Source organism: Moschus berezovskii, chromosome 13 (genome assembly GCF_049115385.1).
Source record: "Moschus berezovskii isolate FMDL1 chromosome 13, NW_MosBer_1.0, whole genome shotgun sequence".
Taxonomy (NCBI): Eukaryota; Metazoa; Chordata; class Mammalia; order Artiodactyla; family Moschidae; genus Moschus; species Moschus berezovskii.
In genome coordinates, this window is record NC_142472.1 from 11,480,876 (window position 1) to 11,498,029 (window position 17,154).

A 17,154-nucleotide genomic window follows, 5' to 3' on the forward strand; every position below is an offset into this window, starting at 1 on the left:
TGCTGGAGAAGGAAATGTCAACCCACTCTGGTATTCTTGCCTGGGAAACCCCATGGACAGAGGAGCCTGGTAGGCTACAGTCCATGGGGTTGCAAAGAGTTGGACACAACTGAGCACACACGGATCAGTGTCATCTAGCTTAGAACTGTGATAGAAAGTTAATAAAGGATTGTGTGTGTTCTTTTCTCAAGATGCCAAAGTAAACCACAGAATTTTGGGGTCAGTAGAGACCGGAAAGCCCCCTTCTTGTGCAGTTACCCCCTTATTTCACAGAGGTGGATGGTGGCAGTCTAGACCCAGGAAATGACTTGCCCAGGATCACACAGCCTCGCAGAACCAAGAATCATGTCAGTCAGCCCCTCACCAGTGTCCTGCCGTTCCCAGGCTATAGCCCAGTTCTCTAGCTCCACAGATAAATATTTAGTTTATCCTTTAGGGCTTTACACAGGCCACTCAAGTGCTGCCATGCACAGCCTTTTCTGTAAGTTAATTATATCCTGGTCTCAAAACAGCATTTGGAGGGTTTTTAGAGGTAGTTTATTTTAAAGCATTCCCGCTTGAAAAGAAACACAGGCATCCAAAAAGAGAATGCTTAACCGTAACATAATTTACTATAAAAAGGGATTCTGAACACCTGCTCACCACTTGCGGGAGTCTGACACTGGTCACTTTTAGAGGGGCTCCCCTCCTCCGTGACTTCTGCTTCCGTGTCACCCAAGATGCTACCCTTTCCCCAAATCATGCCACCCTTCCCTGAAACCACACCTTTTTTATTTTTGTAGGACTTAAAAATTGAAGTAGAGTTGCTTCACAATATTATATAAATTACAGGTTGTACTTGTAATTGTGATTCATAATTTTAAAGGTTATATTCCATCTATAGTTATTATAAAATATTGGCCATATTCCCCTTGTTGTACCATATATCCTTAGAGCTTATTTTACACCTAATGGTTTTCACCTCTTACTCCCTGGCTCTATTTTGCCCCTCCCAATTCCCTTTCCCCATGGTAACCACTAGCTAAATCACACCTTGATCTAGGAACTTCTCTTATGCTTTTTGAAGCCTGCAGTCACTTTGCCTCATATCTTAGGAGTGATGAATTGTATATGGTTGAATTACCTTTTTTAATGTTTGTCTTACATCTGTAGAGTTATATGCCCTAGTCTCCAGTCCCTGTGTTCTGGATTTAGGGAACAAATTCATATTCACCATTTCTGTACCATTGGTGGTTTCCAGAATCATGGTCAAATCCCCATAGAGTATTTCTGTTTTTAGGCTGAAGACTGTCAAAATAATCCAATGTGTTTATAATCCTGACCTTGACATTTTTCCTCATTGGTGAGCCTTGTCTTCAATTGCTGTAAGCAGGCACACACCTGTCTCATAGGAGCACCAGGCCATGGTTCACATAAGAGGTAGACAGTGCTTTCAGTGTCCTTGAAGGCACCCTTCCCAAGAAAGTCTGCCACAAACCAGAACTTGGGGTCATAGAGTGTGATGAGCCTGTGTGTGATGTGTGAAAGTCGCTCAGTCGTGTCCGACTCTTTGCGACCCCATGGATTATACAGTCCATGGAATTCTCCAGGCCAGAATACTGGAGTGGGTAGCCTTTCCCTTCTCCAGGGGATCTTCCCAACCCAGGAATCGAACCGGGGTCTCCTGCATTGCAGACGGATTCTTTACCAACTGAGCTATCCTAGGTCTTCATTTTCCACTCCGAGTGCTGGCCAGGCTGTTTCATCTGACACACATATATGGGGAGGGATGGACCTGCACTCTGTCATGCCAAAGGTGGAGGCAGTATCATGTGTCCACCTTCCCATCCCCAGCCAATCAAACTTTGACGCTTTTGCAGAGGAGAGCTGAGAATCAGAGCCTCTCTCTGAACTAGCATCTGAAATAGTCAATTTCCATACCACCGCAGATGGACCTGCAAAGTTTGGATTGATTACCTGTGACCATTCCAGACTTAAGTATTCCATAGGTGATGTGCTTAGAATGTATAATAAGTAGTTTTGGGGGAAAAATGCAAAATAGGCCTCACTGTGGCCTCCTGAGGAGTTCCTACCCCCAGCCCCACTCTGCCTCTAAGGTCAGCTTATTTTAGGTTTTTCTTCCCTGTGGTTTAGTTTTAGCAGCTATAATTTCAGCAGACTCATTTTGAGTTTCCTTCCCTCCCACGTTGACTCAAGCAAATTGTTAGGGTCCCACCGGTGCTCCTGCAGGAAGCTGGAAACCTGGCTGGGGACAGGCCGAACCTCTTCCCTTAAGTGTCAGTTGTTTAGTTTTCAGCCATTTTCTGGCTTAATTGAGCAAGAAAAGAGCTTTCATTTGAAGAGTGAAAGAAGGGCGGTGTGGTTCCTGTTCTGAGTGGACTGCCCAGACTTCTGAACGATGTGTGAAACTCTGTGCCTATGTGATGGCAGAATGGTTAACAGCCATGCTTCCATCCACGAGGGCATGTTTCAGACAGTGTGTGCTCCAGGCGGAGCATTGAGGAGAGATGCAGGCAGAGTGGAGAGTGCGGCCTCCACCGTGCAGTTGACCGAGTCCTCGAAGAAGGAGAACACGCATTTAGAGGAGAGCATGTGAAGGTGTCCGTGTGAGCTCCAACACGGAAGGACATTCGTGTGGAGCTGGAGCTCCACCTGGGTCTTGGAGGCCGCCTCCCTTGTGGGATGAGAATGAGGGTCCGGCAGAGGAAGGAGCTCATGCCCAGGCTCAGGCTGAGGGTAGAGGGGAAGAGTGCAAAGAGGATTAGCTCAGAGACAGCGATGAGATTGTGGGGGAGCTTTGCCGGCAAGCAGCAGACAGTTAATAGAGAATTTGGAGAGGAAGAGTAGTGACAAGGTGAAATATTAGTGTGCGTTACCAGAGTGGTTGGAAAACTTTTATACCAACAAGTCTGCCTTCCCCCTGGAGTTTGAATAGTCTGCGGGCAGGCAGGCCTCTCACCAGCAGCATCTGTTAGAAGCAGAGATGGTGGGGGCCGGGCCGCCATGGACGCTGCCGCAGCACTGAGAGAAGATCCCGCAGCAGGACTTGGTCAGGAGGTAGCATTTCATTTGGCCAGGAAGTCCATGCCATCTTAGCGTCCTGTCCGGAGCCAGCGCTCATATACTTACTGCCCAAGACGTCAGCTCGTTAGCCAAGGTCGTGCGCTTCCATCTCAGTTTATAGTGCTCTCCGTAAAATCGTCTCATCACCTCAGTCTTTATCACCCTTCCTTGTGCATCTTACCTCATTGCTGCGTTGCCAAATTAGGACTCTTGACAATAGCTGTTTGTCACCAGAGGGAGCTTCATCTCACCCTTCAAAGGCGCAGAGTTATCACCTCCTAATCACTGAGCAGTATTGTTGGTTGGTTGGTATGTTAATTATACACCACTCTTCAGCACACTTCTTTCCTTTTAATAAAAAAATTTGTTATAGAAAATTTTAAAAGGAAAGGGAGTAGTTTAATGAATCTCATGCACCTCCCACACACTCAGCTTCAACAGTTATCAACACTCTGCCATTCTAGCTTTATGTATCCACCCCGCATAGTTCTCTTTTTCCTAGACTATTTTAAGAGCATGTCCTCAATATTTTATCATTTCCTTTGTAAAACTATAGTGTATAATATCCAATGAGTAAAGCCTCTAAAGAGTAACCATTGCACCGTGATGACACTCAATACAGTTGGCAATATTTCTTTATTATCATCTAACACCCCCTCTGTATTCACTTTCCCCCAGGTGTCTCGAAAGTGTCATTTTACAATTGGTCTGAATCAGGATCTAAGCACCGTCCACACATTGCCTTGGGTTGGTGTGGCCCTGAAGTTTTCTTGGACCCTCACCCTGTTCCTTCTCCATTTGTTTGTTTCTTAACGCATGTACTTGTTGAAGAAAGTAGGCCACCTGACCTGCAGAATTCCCCACACTCCAGATCTGGCCAGTTGTACGCTTGCAGTAATGCATTGCATGATTCTCTGTACCCTCTGTTTCTTGTGTAGTGATATCTAGAGGCTAAACTTCTTTCAGGTTTGATTTCCTTTGTGGCAAGGATACACCTTAGCTGGCACTCCTGTATCTTACAAATCAGGAGGTATAGGATGCCCGGTTGTCCCACTTTTAGTTGTGATACTATTGACTCATAGGTCCATGCAGTCCACCCTATCCCTCCATTATAGAATTTTCTACCCACTTATCATGGTTTAAGCAACTGTTAACTCAGAGCCATTTGGTAGGCTTTTCTTGGGAGACCTTGTTTTTTAGGAGTGGCTGGTTTGGGAACTGGCAGTCATGCTTAGTGGTTAGAGTTGGCCTTGCCTGAGTTCATCCTGATAGCTAATGGTTGATGGAGGCTGACACCTCAGGATCTAGAGTTACTGGTTTGCCAGAATGGAACAAAATCCTTTTGGAATTTCAGATTTTACTGTTCTGTTTTTGAAAGTAGATAAACTTCCAGTTCTTATGACTTGATCCTTCCCTCACTGGATTCTTGAGTTTATGTACATTTACAAAGACTGTCTTATTATTGGTGTGAGAACTGAGATTATTGTGAAGCTGGAGTTCCAAAATTTCATTATAGTTTCTGGCATTTAAAGCATAAAATAATGCATGCTATCATACCAAAATACCTAGGCTCCGGCTCTAGTTTTACAAAATACTGTTAGTTTGCTATTAAGATACTGGTTTGCCTGCTCCAAAATAGGCCAAAATAATAGTGGCTTCGATAAGACAATAGGTTCATTTCTGTCTCTTAGAAAATTTTGAGCCATAGGCAGCTCAAACAGTGGGAAACTTGTCCTGCAAGGTCATTTGGGGACTCACACTCCTATCCAATTATCCAGTCCAGGTATCATCCTTGTCTGCATGGTTGAGAAGCTGGCTCACCACCACTGCACATTCCAGGCAGTGGCAAAGAGGAGGATTTGGAAGGCAAGCGTAACTTCCTCTTCCAGCCCATTGGCCAGAAGGAGTCACATGGCCATTATCTTGCCACAGGTTATGGTGGGAAATGTAGCCTCTAGCTGGGAGGCCATGTGTCCCTGTCAAACCCCGGCGTTCTGCCACTAAAAGGGGGAAGGGAAGGAAGGATATTAAAGGTCAGTTAGTATTCTTTATAGAATCTTTTCAAGCTTCAGTTTCCCCTCGTCTGTAACATAGGGATGGAAACACCCCTGCTGTGGGGTTAGTGTCACATGCGTGCATGGACTATCCAATACAGCCCGCTTCCCATTCCGGATCCTTGGTAAATTGTTCCACTTATGGAGCGGGAGAGGGGAGGAAGAGGCAGTGCGGCCTTACAGAGCAGAAAGCACACAGGCCTTGAACTCACTGTATGAATAGATCCAGGTTTGAGTCTCTGTTATCGTTCATTATGTGACTGAAGACACATTTACCTGACCTCTCTGATCCTCTATAAAAATGAGAGTGTTTAAGAATTTAATGAAAAATTTATATAAAAATATCTAGTACAGTGCCCAGTACGCTAAGTGATCTGTGTGTTATTTCTCAGGTATGTATTCCTGACAGAGAAAAAAATTATTATGTAAAGTTAAAGAGGACTCCTTCTGAGCGGTTTCAACTAGTGACATACAGTCACCATTCTTTGTGTTCACTTTGAATACTTGAGGCTTAACCCTAAGCCAGTGCTTTCTAAAGCAATCTCTGAATTTTATCTTGGCTGATTTGAATGCCTGTACCTTTCAGACAAAACAATTCCACTTAAAAAAGTAATCAGCATTTGCTCTAAACCCTTTTCAGCTCTTGCGAAACCAGAGATTCCCCGCCTCCTATCATCATGCGGTGGAAACTGTTGTGACTATGCTGATGCCTCACATCACGCAGAAGTTCCGAGATAACCCGGATGCATCCAAGAATGCCAACCACAGCCTGGCTGTGTTCATCAAGGTAGGGGGGGCCTCCAGCAGGGAGGGCATCCACCGGGGGCCGAATGTACTCTGAGTGACTCGTACGCAGTAGATGCTCAGTGAATGTGTTTATGCCAGAGGATGAACTTATTCACAGTAAACACTGACTTGAACCCAACTTTCCACGGCAGCCTGAGTACTTACCCTTGTGGGTTGTTTCCTCCGCAGAGATGTTTCACCTTCATGGACAGGGGCTTTGTCTTCAAGCAGATCAACAACTACATCAGCTGCTTTGCTCCTGGAGATCCTAAGGTAGTGTGTGCCTGCGTGTGCGTGTGTGTGTGTGTTACTCACTGTTCTTTTTGTCTCCGGGTGAATCCAGATATCCATCTATTTCTCTGGGTTCACATCAGAATTTTCTTTCAGTCCCAGAGGCACCAGATATCCATCTATTTCTCTGGGTTCACATCAGAATTTTCTTTCAGTCCCAGAGGCACTACTCACTGCCCTCACTTGGAGATACTATTACTGACTAGTACTCACAGTGGTATGTGAGATAGTGTGTGTGTGTGTGTGTGTGTGCGCGTGTGTGCGTGCAGTTAGTCACCAGGTCGTGTCCGACTGTTTGTGACCCCGTGGACTCCTCTGTCCATGGGATTTCCCAGGCAAGAATACTGGAGTGAGTTGCCATTCCCTTCTCCAAGGGATCTTCCCAACCCAGGGATCAAGCCCACATCTCCTGCATTGGCAGGCTGGTGTTTTACCACTGAGCCACCAGGGAAGCCCATGTGAGATATTAGAGACATGGTAATTCCAAATGCAACATAAACATACCTGTTGGTTTTTCTCATAAACACCCGAAATGACTTCTCAGCTGCAAAACTAAAAGTATTCATGTTACAAATCATAGTATATTTAACCAGGTAACAGAAGGAACCACACAGCCTTTCTCTGCTAGAATTTTCTGTTTCTTCCCTTGTGTGTCTATTTTAAAGGTCTCCCTTTCTCATTTTTTTCTTGCTTTGAATCTGGTCTGTAATTATAAGCTGCCTGAAATCCTTTATTGAAGTTGGAGGAGCATAAATAATAAATGTCCTGAAAGTCAATGGAGGACATTATTAGGCAAAATGTGTTCCCCAAGTTCAAGTGAATCCCTGATGCCATGCTGAAATCTGTAAAGTAGCCTAGAACATGTAGCCCTGAGGCAGGGAAGAAGCCATAGGCAGCGTGTCATTCATTAGGGGTTTCTTAGGAGGCTGTTCAGAGTATCCATAACTTATGACTATAACTGTTTTTTTCCTGCAGACCCTCTTTGAATACAAATTCGAATTTCTCCGTGTGGTGTGCAATCATGAACATTATATTCCTTTGAATTTACCAATGCCATTTGGAAAAGGCAGGATTCAAAGATATCAAGGTAATCTATCTTTAAATATATTAACCCTAGTCTTTTCAAAAAGAGAGAAATAAGAGAATTAGTTCACACATGACATTAAGAATATCTGACATTTTTCATTGGTGATTTCATTTTTTTGTTTGGTCCCATTTTTTAAAAAAATTGATAAAATGCTTCATAGGAGCTTAACTTTATTTTTAGCAAACTTACCCAGACTGTTGATCATGCTAGTGTGACTCTTTTTTCATTGAACAATTCCATTGCTTAAACAATAGAAATCCTTTTTATTTACCGTAGTTTATTTTTATTTGTTTCACTTTTCCTTTTTTCTTACGAATTAGCTTTTCTTTCACCAACTGTGGAGTCAAATGACACTCCTGTAGGTAGGTGTGGGGTGTGACGCTTGCTTTCTTGCATCTTCCTCCTTTAAAAGAAAAAGAATGCAAGTGATTGCTGAAATGCTTATGTGTGCTCTGCATTTAGGCATTTCCCACGTACTTGGATCAATTTTAAGTGAATTTGTTCTCACTGTAGCTAACACATTACCGTGACATCCCCGGGAGGCGACTTGATTTTTGCTCCTGGGATCACTAGGTCCTCTAGGAGGTTTCTTTAAGAAGTAAAGCAAACAAACAAAAAAACCCTGCTTCACTTCTAAAGTGTATTCTCCCACTGTTCTCCTCGTCCTTGTTTACAGCAGTAGCAGTAACCTTTGTCTCATGCAACACGGCTTCTCACATGCTTTCTGTGTTTGCATGGTGAGTCTTTATTAACTGTTCTGTATCCTTTCTGAGTTGGAAGAGAATTAAGCTCACGGAGATTTCTTTGTCTTCACTCAGTAAGTCGGTTGACTCCATCTAGTCCCTCGGCTCTATCACAGTGCAGTATTTAGCACCTTGTACGTGCTCAGGATTATTTATGCTGCAGGAGAGAAAAAGTGAAAGGATGCCACCAAACTGTTTGTCATTGCCTAGTCACTCAGTTGTGTCTACCTCTTTGCAACCCCATGGAGCCCACGAGGCTCCTCAGTCCATGGGATTCTCCAGGCCAGAATACTGGAGTGGGTTTCCATTTCCTTCTCCATCAAATTATTAATGACACCTAAATCAAGTGACCCTGAAATTCAGGCAGAAATACACAAAGGCATTCTTTTAGAGAGATAAATATCTTAAATTCCCAAAAGAGGCTCAAATTGCCTTTAAAGAGCAAGATAGGGACTGTGGCCTGACATTGGTTATCATGCATTCAGCAAATATTTGCCCAGCACCAACTCTGCCTAACCTTGGGATACAGTTGTGGACAACAAGGATGAAGTCCCTGGCTGTCAGAGTGATGAGTGCTAAGGAGAGGAAAAGTGAGGGAACGGGATAGGAAGTGGGTGACATTGAGATCAAGTGGCCAGGAAGAGCCTCGGTGAGAAGGTGACTTTGAGGTAATGATTGAGAAAGGTACAGGGTTGAGCATTCTGGGCCATTCAGATTCTCCTGCCCAACCCTGCCCCACTGCCTGTCTCCCCCTGAGCTGTTCCCCACACGCCAGACACCTGCTGGTCCCAGCTCCTCACTCCTGATACTTCTCAGCCTCACACAGCACCTCGCTGGGGTCCTCGTGTTCCTCCCAGCCAGTCACTCGGCCAGTCACTGGATCTGGGCCTGGCCAGGCCCTTGCCTCTCCCTGCGCCCCACCCTGCACCCTTAGCCCACCATCAGTTACTGGCCCACCTGTCCTTGGGGACCATGACTGTCTTTTCCTCTCACCTGTCAGGGTGCTCAGGACAGCTCTTTCTGCCCAGTGGTCGGGCAGTGAACCTGTTCTAATCTTCCCCACTGGCCCAGTTGTTTATTCTCGCAGAACAGGGTGAGGAGACCCTTCACATACCCCGAGACTTGCACAGACTCTTGCAGACTATCAGGGAATTTGGAGCTAGCAGGACTGCGCCGGTAGGAAGAAGGTTTTGTTTTTCTAGCATTCTCCTTCCTCTCGCCCTTCTCAGCTGCTCTCCCACCTTCCTCTCTGTGCACACACGCGCTCACGTGCACACGCACGTGTCCAGTTAACCCATAAACAGTTTTCTTCTAAGGGACTCATGTGAATTCAGGACAGTTCATAACCTGAACTGTGCTTAAAACTCATGAACAGTGGACACGAGTGTTCTGAAAAGTCCTGGAAAAGGTTCCTAGGACTTGAGTGAGAATTTAAATGGGGTTAGAAACAACTGCCCAGCAAGGGATTAAAACCAAAGTGGAGGCCTATTGACTTTGCTCTGACAGTGGATACGGTATAAGAATCTAAATCCAAGCCACAGCTTACTGGAAAAGTGTTATTTCAGCTTTAGAGTGTGGTGTTTAGCTACTTGTTTCTACCTTCCCTCAGTAGAGTTCCCATTTGGTTACATCTCTTTTCTAGAAGAGCTTTCAGTCTTGTCTCTTAGCTTGCTGATGACGTAGCTAGTTTGATTTGGTGCTTTGTCCATTTTAGTTCTAGTTTATGTTAGTTTTCTATTTACTTTTTGAGGTACAGAAGTTCTGAGAGTATATTTGAGAAAATTCTATGTTAAGGTCTTCAGTGATAGCAGAATAAGTAGATTATATGCCAACTCAGTCATTTTAAACACATTGGGTGGAGTATATGGGATTAATGACCAGGAAGTAGATACATGAACTCATGGAATGAAGAACATCTTAAAAGGCCATGTATATTTATTCTTTAGTTACATGTTTGTTATGCACAAATTACTCCTCTATAATGTTGTCGATTACTACAATATTTGAATTTCATATCAGTAACAAAATTACATTTGTAATACAATGTGCTGTTCTATATTCTAAAAATTGGTCCTAAAACTATTCACTAACTTAATAATTATGTAGGGTGTAATACTTTCTATAATCAAAATCCAGTGCATTTATATGGTGGTGGTGGCTTGGTCACTACGTTGTGTCTGACTCTCTTGCGATCCCTGTGGACTGTAGCCCACCAGGCTCCCTGACCATAGGATTTCCCAGGCAAGAACACTGGAGTGGGTAGAAATTTCCTCCTCCAGGGGATCTTCCCAACCCAGGGATCAAACCTGGGTCTCCTGCATCGCAGGCAGTCTCCTGCATTGCGGGCTGATTTAGCTGTGTTTAAACTCTGTTTTCAGTTTGGAGTGTAGAGCAGTGTTTCAGGTTATCAGCCTTTGGGAGCCAGATGTGACCGCCTGTTGACACACACAGGGAGCCTGAAAGGAAAGGGTGGGCTTGGTTTTTACTTTATTCAGAGAGCATTACATCCCTTCTAACTAAAGCAGTTTGTTTATATGCTCATTTCAGATCTCCAGCTTGACTACGCATTAACAGACGAGTTCTGCAGAAACCACTTCTTGGTGGGACTCTTACTGAGGGAGGTGGGGGCCGCCCTCCAGGAGTTCAGGGAGGTCCGAGTGATTGCCATCAGCGTGCTCAAGAACCTGCTGATAAAGCACTCTTTTGACGACAGATACACTTCCAGGGTGAGTGTTCTCTGATGCTTGGAAATGTGACTGATAACATGAGCTGCATTTTGAGTAATCCAAAGAAATAAGCAATTAGAAAGTTAGTAACGATAGCACAAAAGCTTTCTCTGTTTCTGCAATGAAATCTAACAGCCGTCTTTATAGGAAGGGTCCCAATACAGGACCTGGCCAGTGCTCACTCAGTCCATCATTAAACTCTCCAAGGCCGGGATTCACTTACATTGTGCGCCTTTGTTCCAGAGCCATCAGGCGAGGATAGCCACTCTCTACCTGCCTCTGTTTGGTCTGCTGATTGAGAATGTCCAGCGGATCAACGTGAGAGATGTGTCTCCCTTCCCGGTGAACCCTGGCAGTGTACGTAAGCACACTCACACAGACACAGCCTGCATTTGTTTCCTGAAACTGCCGTAACAAAACACCACGGACGGGGTGGCCCAGAGCATGTAGGAATTTATTCCTTCACTGTCAGAGGGCCAGAGATCCAAAATCAAGGTGTCAGCGGGGTTGGCTCCCTCTGGAGGTGCTGGGTGAAGAGCTAGGGTTATGCTGCTCTGCCAGCCACTTTTGCTTGCCTGGAGTGCTTGCCTTGTTTGGCCGTGGCCGTCTGACTCAGTCTCTGCCTGTCTTCACATGATGTTCTCCCTGGTGTGTGTCTGTGTCCCTGGTATCCTGTCCCATCCTTATAAGGACACCAGGGCTTGGATTTCATCCACAGTGACCTAATCTTATCTTACATCTTAATGACATCTGCAGAGACCCTCTTTCCAAATAAGGTCGCGTTCTGAGGTTCAGGGTGGATGTGCATTTGGAGGGACACTCTTCAACTATACACCCCTCCCTTTTGCCCCCCAAACCATAATAATCTGCAGTAGTCTTGGTAAATTGCATTTCTGGCTAAGATGGGGTCAATCAGTAAACCTTCAGCTCTTGTTAAAAATCATTCTTAAAAAAAATTATTATAAAAAGCCATGCTGTCCTGATGGCTCACTTTCTTGTAAGATGTCAGGATCTTTGTGTATCCAATAAAAATTTATAGAGGAAGGAATTTTACATAAAAAAAAGCATAATTCTACATAATTCTAACCTGTGTATTATGAGATATCGGTGATAGTCCCAGTCCTGGTGTATTAATAGCATACTACAGAGTCTTTGAAAAGCCACTTCTTTGGGCTTAAGTTTCTGTGTGTCTATAAAATTAGGAAAATAATCAGACTAGATGTCGGGGGGGGGGCAAGATGAGCAATCCCACCTCCATAATTGACCACCTGAATTTATTTTAGCCTTATGCAGATATTTAAAGATATATTGGAAATTAAGTTGAGTGAAGGGTGATGCCAGGTATGATCTCAAAGCCTTTTGGTTGGAGACAGTCGGCCGTTAATTTGGACAGGCTAGCAGTTCAGTGTCCTTTTCCTGTTTATTCTAGACCCTTGTATGGGCTCCATCATTCATCTTACCACTGTCATGACGGCATACACTGGGGGGTTTCCTTGCGTGTTTCTTTTCTGTCCCTTTTTCTCCTACAGTGGTGCTTTGTCCTGGTTTTTATACCTCTCTCCTCCTCTGAGTACATCTCCTACCTGATGGTGCATTGAGAGGAGCCCTGTTTGTAGAGCGCGTTTTGTATCAATAGTTTCACCGAGCATGAGTGGCCCCTGTCCTTGCATGGGCTTCACCACACTCATTTCACCCTGACAGCACTGCACTGCACCTGTGTGTTCTCGAAATCCGTCTGCTTTTCTAATCAGAATAAGCAATTCAGGGTCCTCTCTGTACTCCTTCAACCCTGAGAAACGTGAACACCATCCTTTTCTCTGGCTTCCATCAAAGTATAATCTCTGTTACGACACAACTTCACAATGAACACAATTTCTTGGGAGTTCACACGAAGCGCCTAACCTGCAGAGGTTTTCACCACTGCTATTGTGAGGTCATTATTGCTCATTTGGGAGGGTTTCTGATATGAGAGAAAAACCAACGTTCCAGTTAGAAAGAGCACTCGAGGCTTCTTCTGAAGGAAGAAACCCGGTGAAATAATCTAGAAAGATGCTGGGTACCCGAGCTGTGGAAAGGGAGAGGTGCTAGACCTTCTGGGGGAGACAGGACCCCCCAGGCCTGAAGTGCCCCACGCTCCCCACTCCTGCTCCAACCCGTCCCCTCCGCCCTCCCCTCACAGGCCCGTGCTGGTTCTCCCGCCCACACGTGCTGGGCAGGCCTGGCCGCTCTGCCCTGTTCTCCCGCTCATGCTTCAAGAACAGTCGGTGACTCTTTTAAAAACCATCTTTAGTGATTTCTTGTCTCTCTCCCCCTTCCACAGACTGTGAAGGAAGAATCCCTCACTTTGCCGGCAGTGAACCCATTAGTGACGCCCCAGAAGTCTGGGGGCACGCTGGATGCCAGCCTGCACAAGGACCTCTTTGGCGCCATCTCTGGCATTGGTAATGCTCGGACTCTGACCTGTTTCTGGCTGCTTGTATTCAGAAAGTGTCTTTAATCCAGTCATCCATTAGCTTTCGGATCAGAACTTTGAAGTCTTGAGTATCTGCTTCACATATTCTTTTTCTGATTTTGCTGCTCAACTCTGAAACCCCCCTCAACCCTACACTGAAATAAAGATCCCCAATTTTCAGGAATTCTGAATATAGTACACTTAATTGCATACTTGTCTTGTTTGCTTCGTGTTTAATGCATGTTAATTTTTCATTTTAAATCTTCAAATTAGATTGTTTATGCTTTTAGGAGAAGAAAATCTTTGCAGGTGGGGGGTTAGGGTTTATTTGTAGTGTTAACAATTTAGATGAAATGTGAGAGAGTAATTCCTGAAGGAGTTATTGGTTTATGGCTCGAATGCAATGCTGAAATCAGTTATCTAAAATCTTCTTTTTTAGAATGTTTTTTTTCTATCTAAATTAATGTTAGAGCAGCCCCCATGGGGAGGAAAACAGATGGCATAATTCAAGATTCAAACTGAGTAGTTTTTCCGTTTAAAAAAATGCCTGAGAAATGTACTTATTGATATTCTGACTAATTGAGCCCATGTGCCAGCTCCTTCATAAAGATAATGGTACAAAAATACACATACATCTTCACAGATACTCCCAGGCTTGTGCTGTCTCTATCTCTCCCTCTGTTTTACACCACAGTTTGGATACAGGAAGCACCCTACTGTGGCTAGTGCTCAGACCACCCAATGATGGAATTAACCCACAGGGCAGAATAAAAGGGCAGTCCTTTTATCTAATTAATCTGCAGGCTTATTGTTCATTCTGAATTTATGTCCTTAAGCTTTTGTGTTGTTCTTATTGCTAACATGCTATTTCATGTAGGCAATGAAACTGGCCAGACTAGTTTCATTGGAAACCTCACACCAGTGCTCAGATTTATCCTTGAACACCCATACCAGTCTTTAATCTTGCTATGTTTATGTGTATTTTTCATAGTTCTGTTTACCTCATTTGGCACCTTAAAGATGAAATTAGTTAATTCATCCAGAATGCAGAGCCTGGCACACAGCATTTCCACTGCCTTCCTCTTGGGGCTCTCGCGCTGACCACTCACCCAGCCACTCTCTGGGAGTGGGAAGGGGTCCCTTCCAGGCTTTGTCTGCAGCGGTCCATGGCACTGGCATTAAAGTCAGACAATTCTGTCCTTGGGCCCAGACTTCCACGATTTACAATCGCAAGGGCAAGATGTCTGTCCTCTTCATCCTGTGCCCACGTTTCAAAAACAGTCCTGGTGAGGGAAGAAGAGCTAGTTCAGTGTTGCAGAGCTTGGCAAGGTAGACATCTCAGTGTTGTTATTTGACTGCCATTGTAACAAGCACAGTTCTTCAGTGTTATTCATGCTTTGTGATAGACTCTTAGTAGCCAGTCAAATGAGTCCCGGAGCCTAAATCTTAACTCTCTGTTCCCTCTGACCAGCATTTCTGTAGGATCCAAGGCTTTGTGGAAATGGTGAAACTAGAATGAGGTGATGTTTTGACTCTGGCTGGATTCTGCAGTTCCTCATTGGCCCGGTTAGGGTTTGGGATTCCTTGAGAACGTGGAGCTGAGCCGCGGGGGTGTCTTCAGCACAACGTCAGTGGCGTAAATGGCCTTCGATTGCTGTGTTCGTGGTCAAGTTATGAAAAGTACTTGAGACTAACTTTGTCTTTTTCATTCTTTCTTGAATTTTAAGATCTGGATCCACTTTTCACGGGAATTCACCGAAGCAGACTTATTTATACTCGGGCTTTTATCTATGACCCCACCTTCCCCTCATCCCCCATCTTTAAACACTGTAATCCTAACTTCCTTTTAGAAATGCCCTCCAGGGAAGCTCCCACCTTTGAACTGGGTTTGCTAGTTGTTTTCTGGTAGCTTTAGCTCTTCTTTTATTCACCAAGGAATTCCATCTCTTTCCATCTCTTGAGATTCTCCTTCCACACTTAACTGAGGATGTACCCTCAGCATTTTTTTTTAATGCCTTTGGAACATGGTGCATGAAAATTTCTAAAGCCAATTCATTGTCTGGATAAAAACTACTGTAAGATTGCATTCATTTTAAAAGGCATGCATTCTTAGGCTCAGAGTTCTTTTTTCCACCTACTCAGTATATTGCATTTTGTTGTCTGTACCAAAGGGGAGAGAGTTGAACTAAAGTTCTCCGAAAAGTTATGCACCGGGCCAGGATATTAAACACAGACAGACACACACAACAGGAACGTGGTTCAACTAAGCCTGTTGATTTTGATTTATTGCGTTTCCATCTGTTTGCCTTAGATTAGGACTCTTGTTCTGGAATTGAGCCTAAAACTCTGAGAATTTAGGGTCTAATTTTACTTTCCCGAGAGTTTCTTTTTCCTGAGCTCTGTGTTCTACATTAAATATGAAGTCCGGTTACATTAGGAGGCCTATAGTTATAATTTGGTCACAACGCATGTCTCTGTTCTGAGTACAGAAAAAGACTCATTGCTTTTTCACAGCGTTTTGACCTGCTTCTCGCAGCAGTCGCACAGTTCCTGTCCTGGGGCAGTGCTGCCGGTGGCCAGTGGTTTCCATGTTCCCGCCTTCACTGCCCTTTTCAGATTCTCCTGACCCTTCTTTCCTTGATGTACTTAACACACTGAATCGGTTTTGGGGATGGTGGATAAGCCTGGGGGTAGGGGGTGGACTAACTTTGAGGTGTCTCAGTCCACGGCAGCTAATTGGCAGGCCGAAACCCAGAAGGGCCTGCCTGTCCCAAGGTGCCAGGTGAAGGCATCTCAGGTGAAGGCAGCTTGGGAATGAGAGGGCCATGTTCATAGCCTGCTGTGTGGGGCTGGGGGTCTTCTGGGGCTGGGGGCTCTTCTCCTGCGGTTTGCACAGCCAACCAGGCCTCTCCGCCAGGGGCGTGCCTCTTTGTTCAGCCCAGAGTGTGCAAGTCTGAGGGTCATTTTTAATTATGTGATTTATTGAAATCTTATCTAAGCAGGAAGTCAATCTAGTTCTTTTTAAAATTCCATAGTCTCGAGGTAGGGGCTGACTTCTGCCTTAAAATGCTATTTTTTGTTTTTTCCCCTCACAGATGTCATGAATTTTATTTCCAAGTTAGATTTTCCTCTCTGCTCGTAAATGTTTATTGCAGAGATTCCCAAACAGTCTCAGTTCACAGCACCCTTATTATCAAAGTGGTTTTTTTCATGGCGTCCCCAGGCCAAAAGAAACACCGAGTGGTTCTGTTTATTAGGTACTTAAGGCCAAATAACTTAATAAATACGTATAACCTAACAACTTAAGAGGCATTTGAAACCTCTATACATAAATTTAAAGAAAAAAAATTTATTTTTAATAACCACAGTTCTTACTAATGGCGCATGTGTTCCTATTGGACGCTGCACAGCTTCTCATATTTGAAATCAGATTGCTCACCGGCATTCTCATTTCCTGTTCCACAAGGATTTTCACCCAGTATTTGGTTTTTAATCACAGCAACCCCGCTTCAGAGACATATGACATCACGGAAAGGAATGTAGCAGTCTGAGGTCAAAACTACAGTTTCCGACAGATGTCAAGTATTGTGTTTTCCTTGAAAACTGAAAATGTCCTGTGACACCCCTTGGGGTTTTCTGGGGCTCCTGGGCATGCCATTTGAGTACAGTGGGCTTATTGCATGATTTAGGTTTTTTTATTTGATGGTTATAGGTGGATTTATCTTTTTAATTTTTTGAACTCTTTATTCTACCCCAGTCTGAAGCAGCATGTTCTCTCCCAGTCTGAGCAATCAAAGGTGGTTTCTCCTAAGTGAATTGATACTTATGTCCGATATGTTTCAGATTCAAGTTTACTTTTATGCTATGTGGCAAAGTTCTTTAAAGGAGCGGTATCTGAATAAAAGTCTTGAGCCAACTTCCTCACAGAAAAAACAAGTTTAAACAAGTGCCC

At 44.3% G+C, this 17,154-nt stretch overlaps 1 protein-coding gene across 13 annotated transcripts in view; it reads left to right on the forward strand.

Annotated features, from left to right (window-relative positions):
* The window catches only part of DOCK9 (dedicator of cytokinesis 9), a 279,313-nt gene that overhangs the window by 200,138 nt on the left and 62,021 nt on the right, over window positions 1-17,154 (forward strand). For all 13 annotated transcript variants that reach the window (XM_055426590.2, XM_055426593.2, XM_055426599.2 and 10 more), the window contains exons 28-33: window positions 5,758-5,904; window positions 6,093-6,176; window positions 7,170-7,281; window positions 10,572-10,750; window positions 10,994-11,107; window positions 13,071-13,191. In XM_055426590.2, the coding sequence (XP_055282565.2) occupies window positions 5,758-5,904; window positions 6,093-6,176; window positions 7,170-7,281; window positions 10,572-10,750; window positions 10,994-11,107; window positions 13,071-13,191 (757 nt within the window). The remainder of the gene's footprint in view (window positions 1-5,757; window positions 5,905-6,092; window positions 6,177-7,169; window positions 7,282-10,571; window positions 10,751-10,993; window positions 11,108-13,070; window positions 13,192-17,154) is intronic.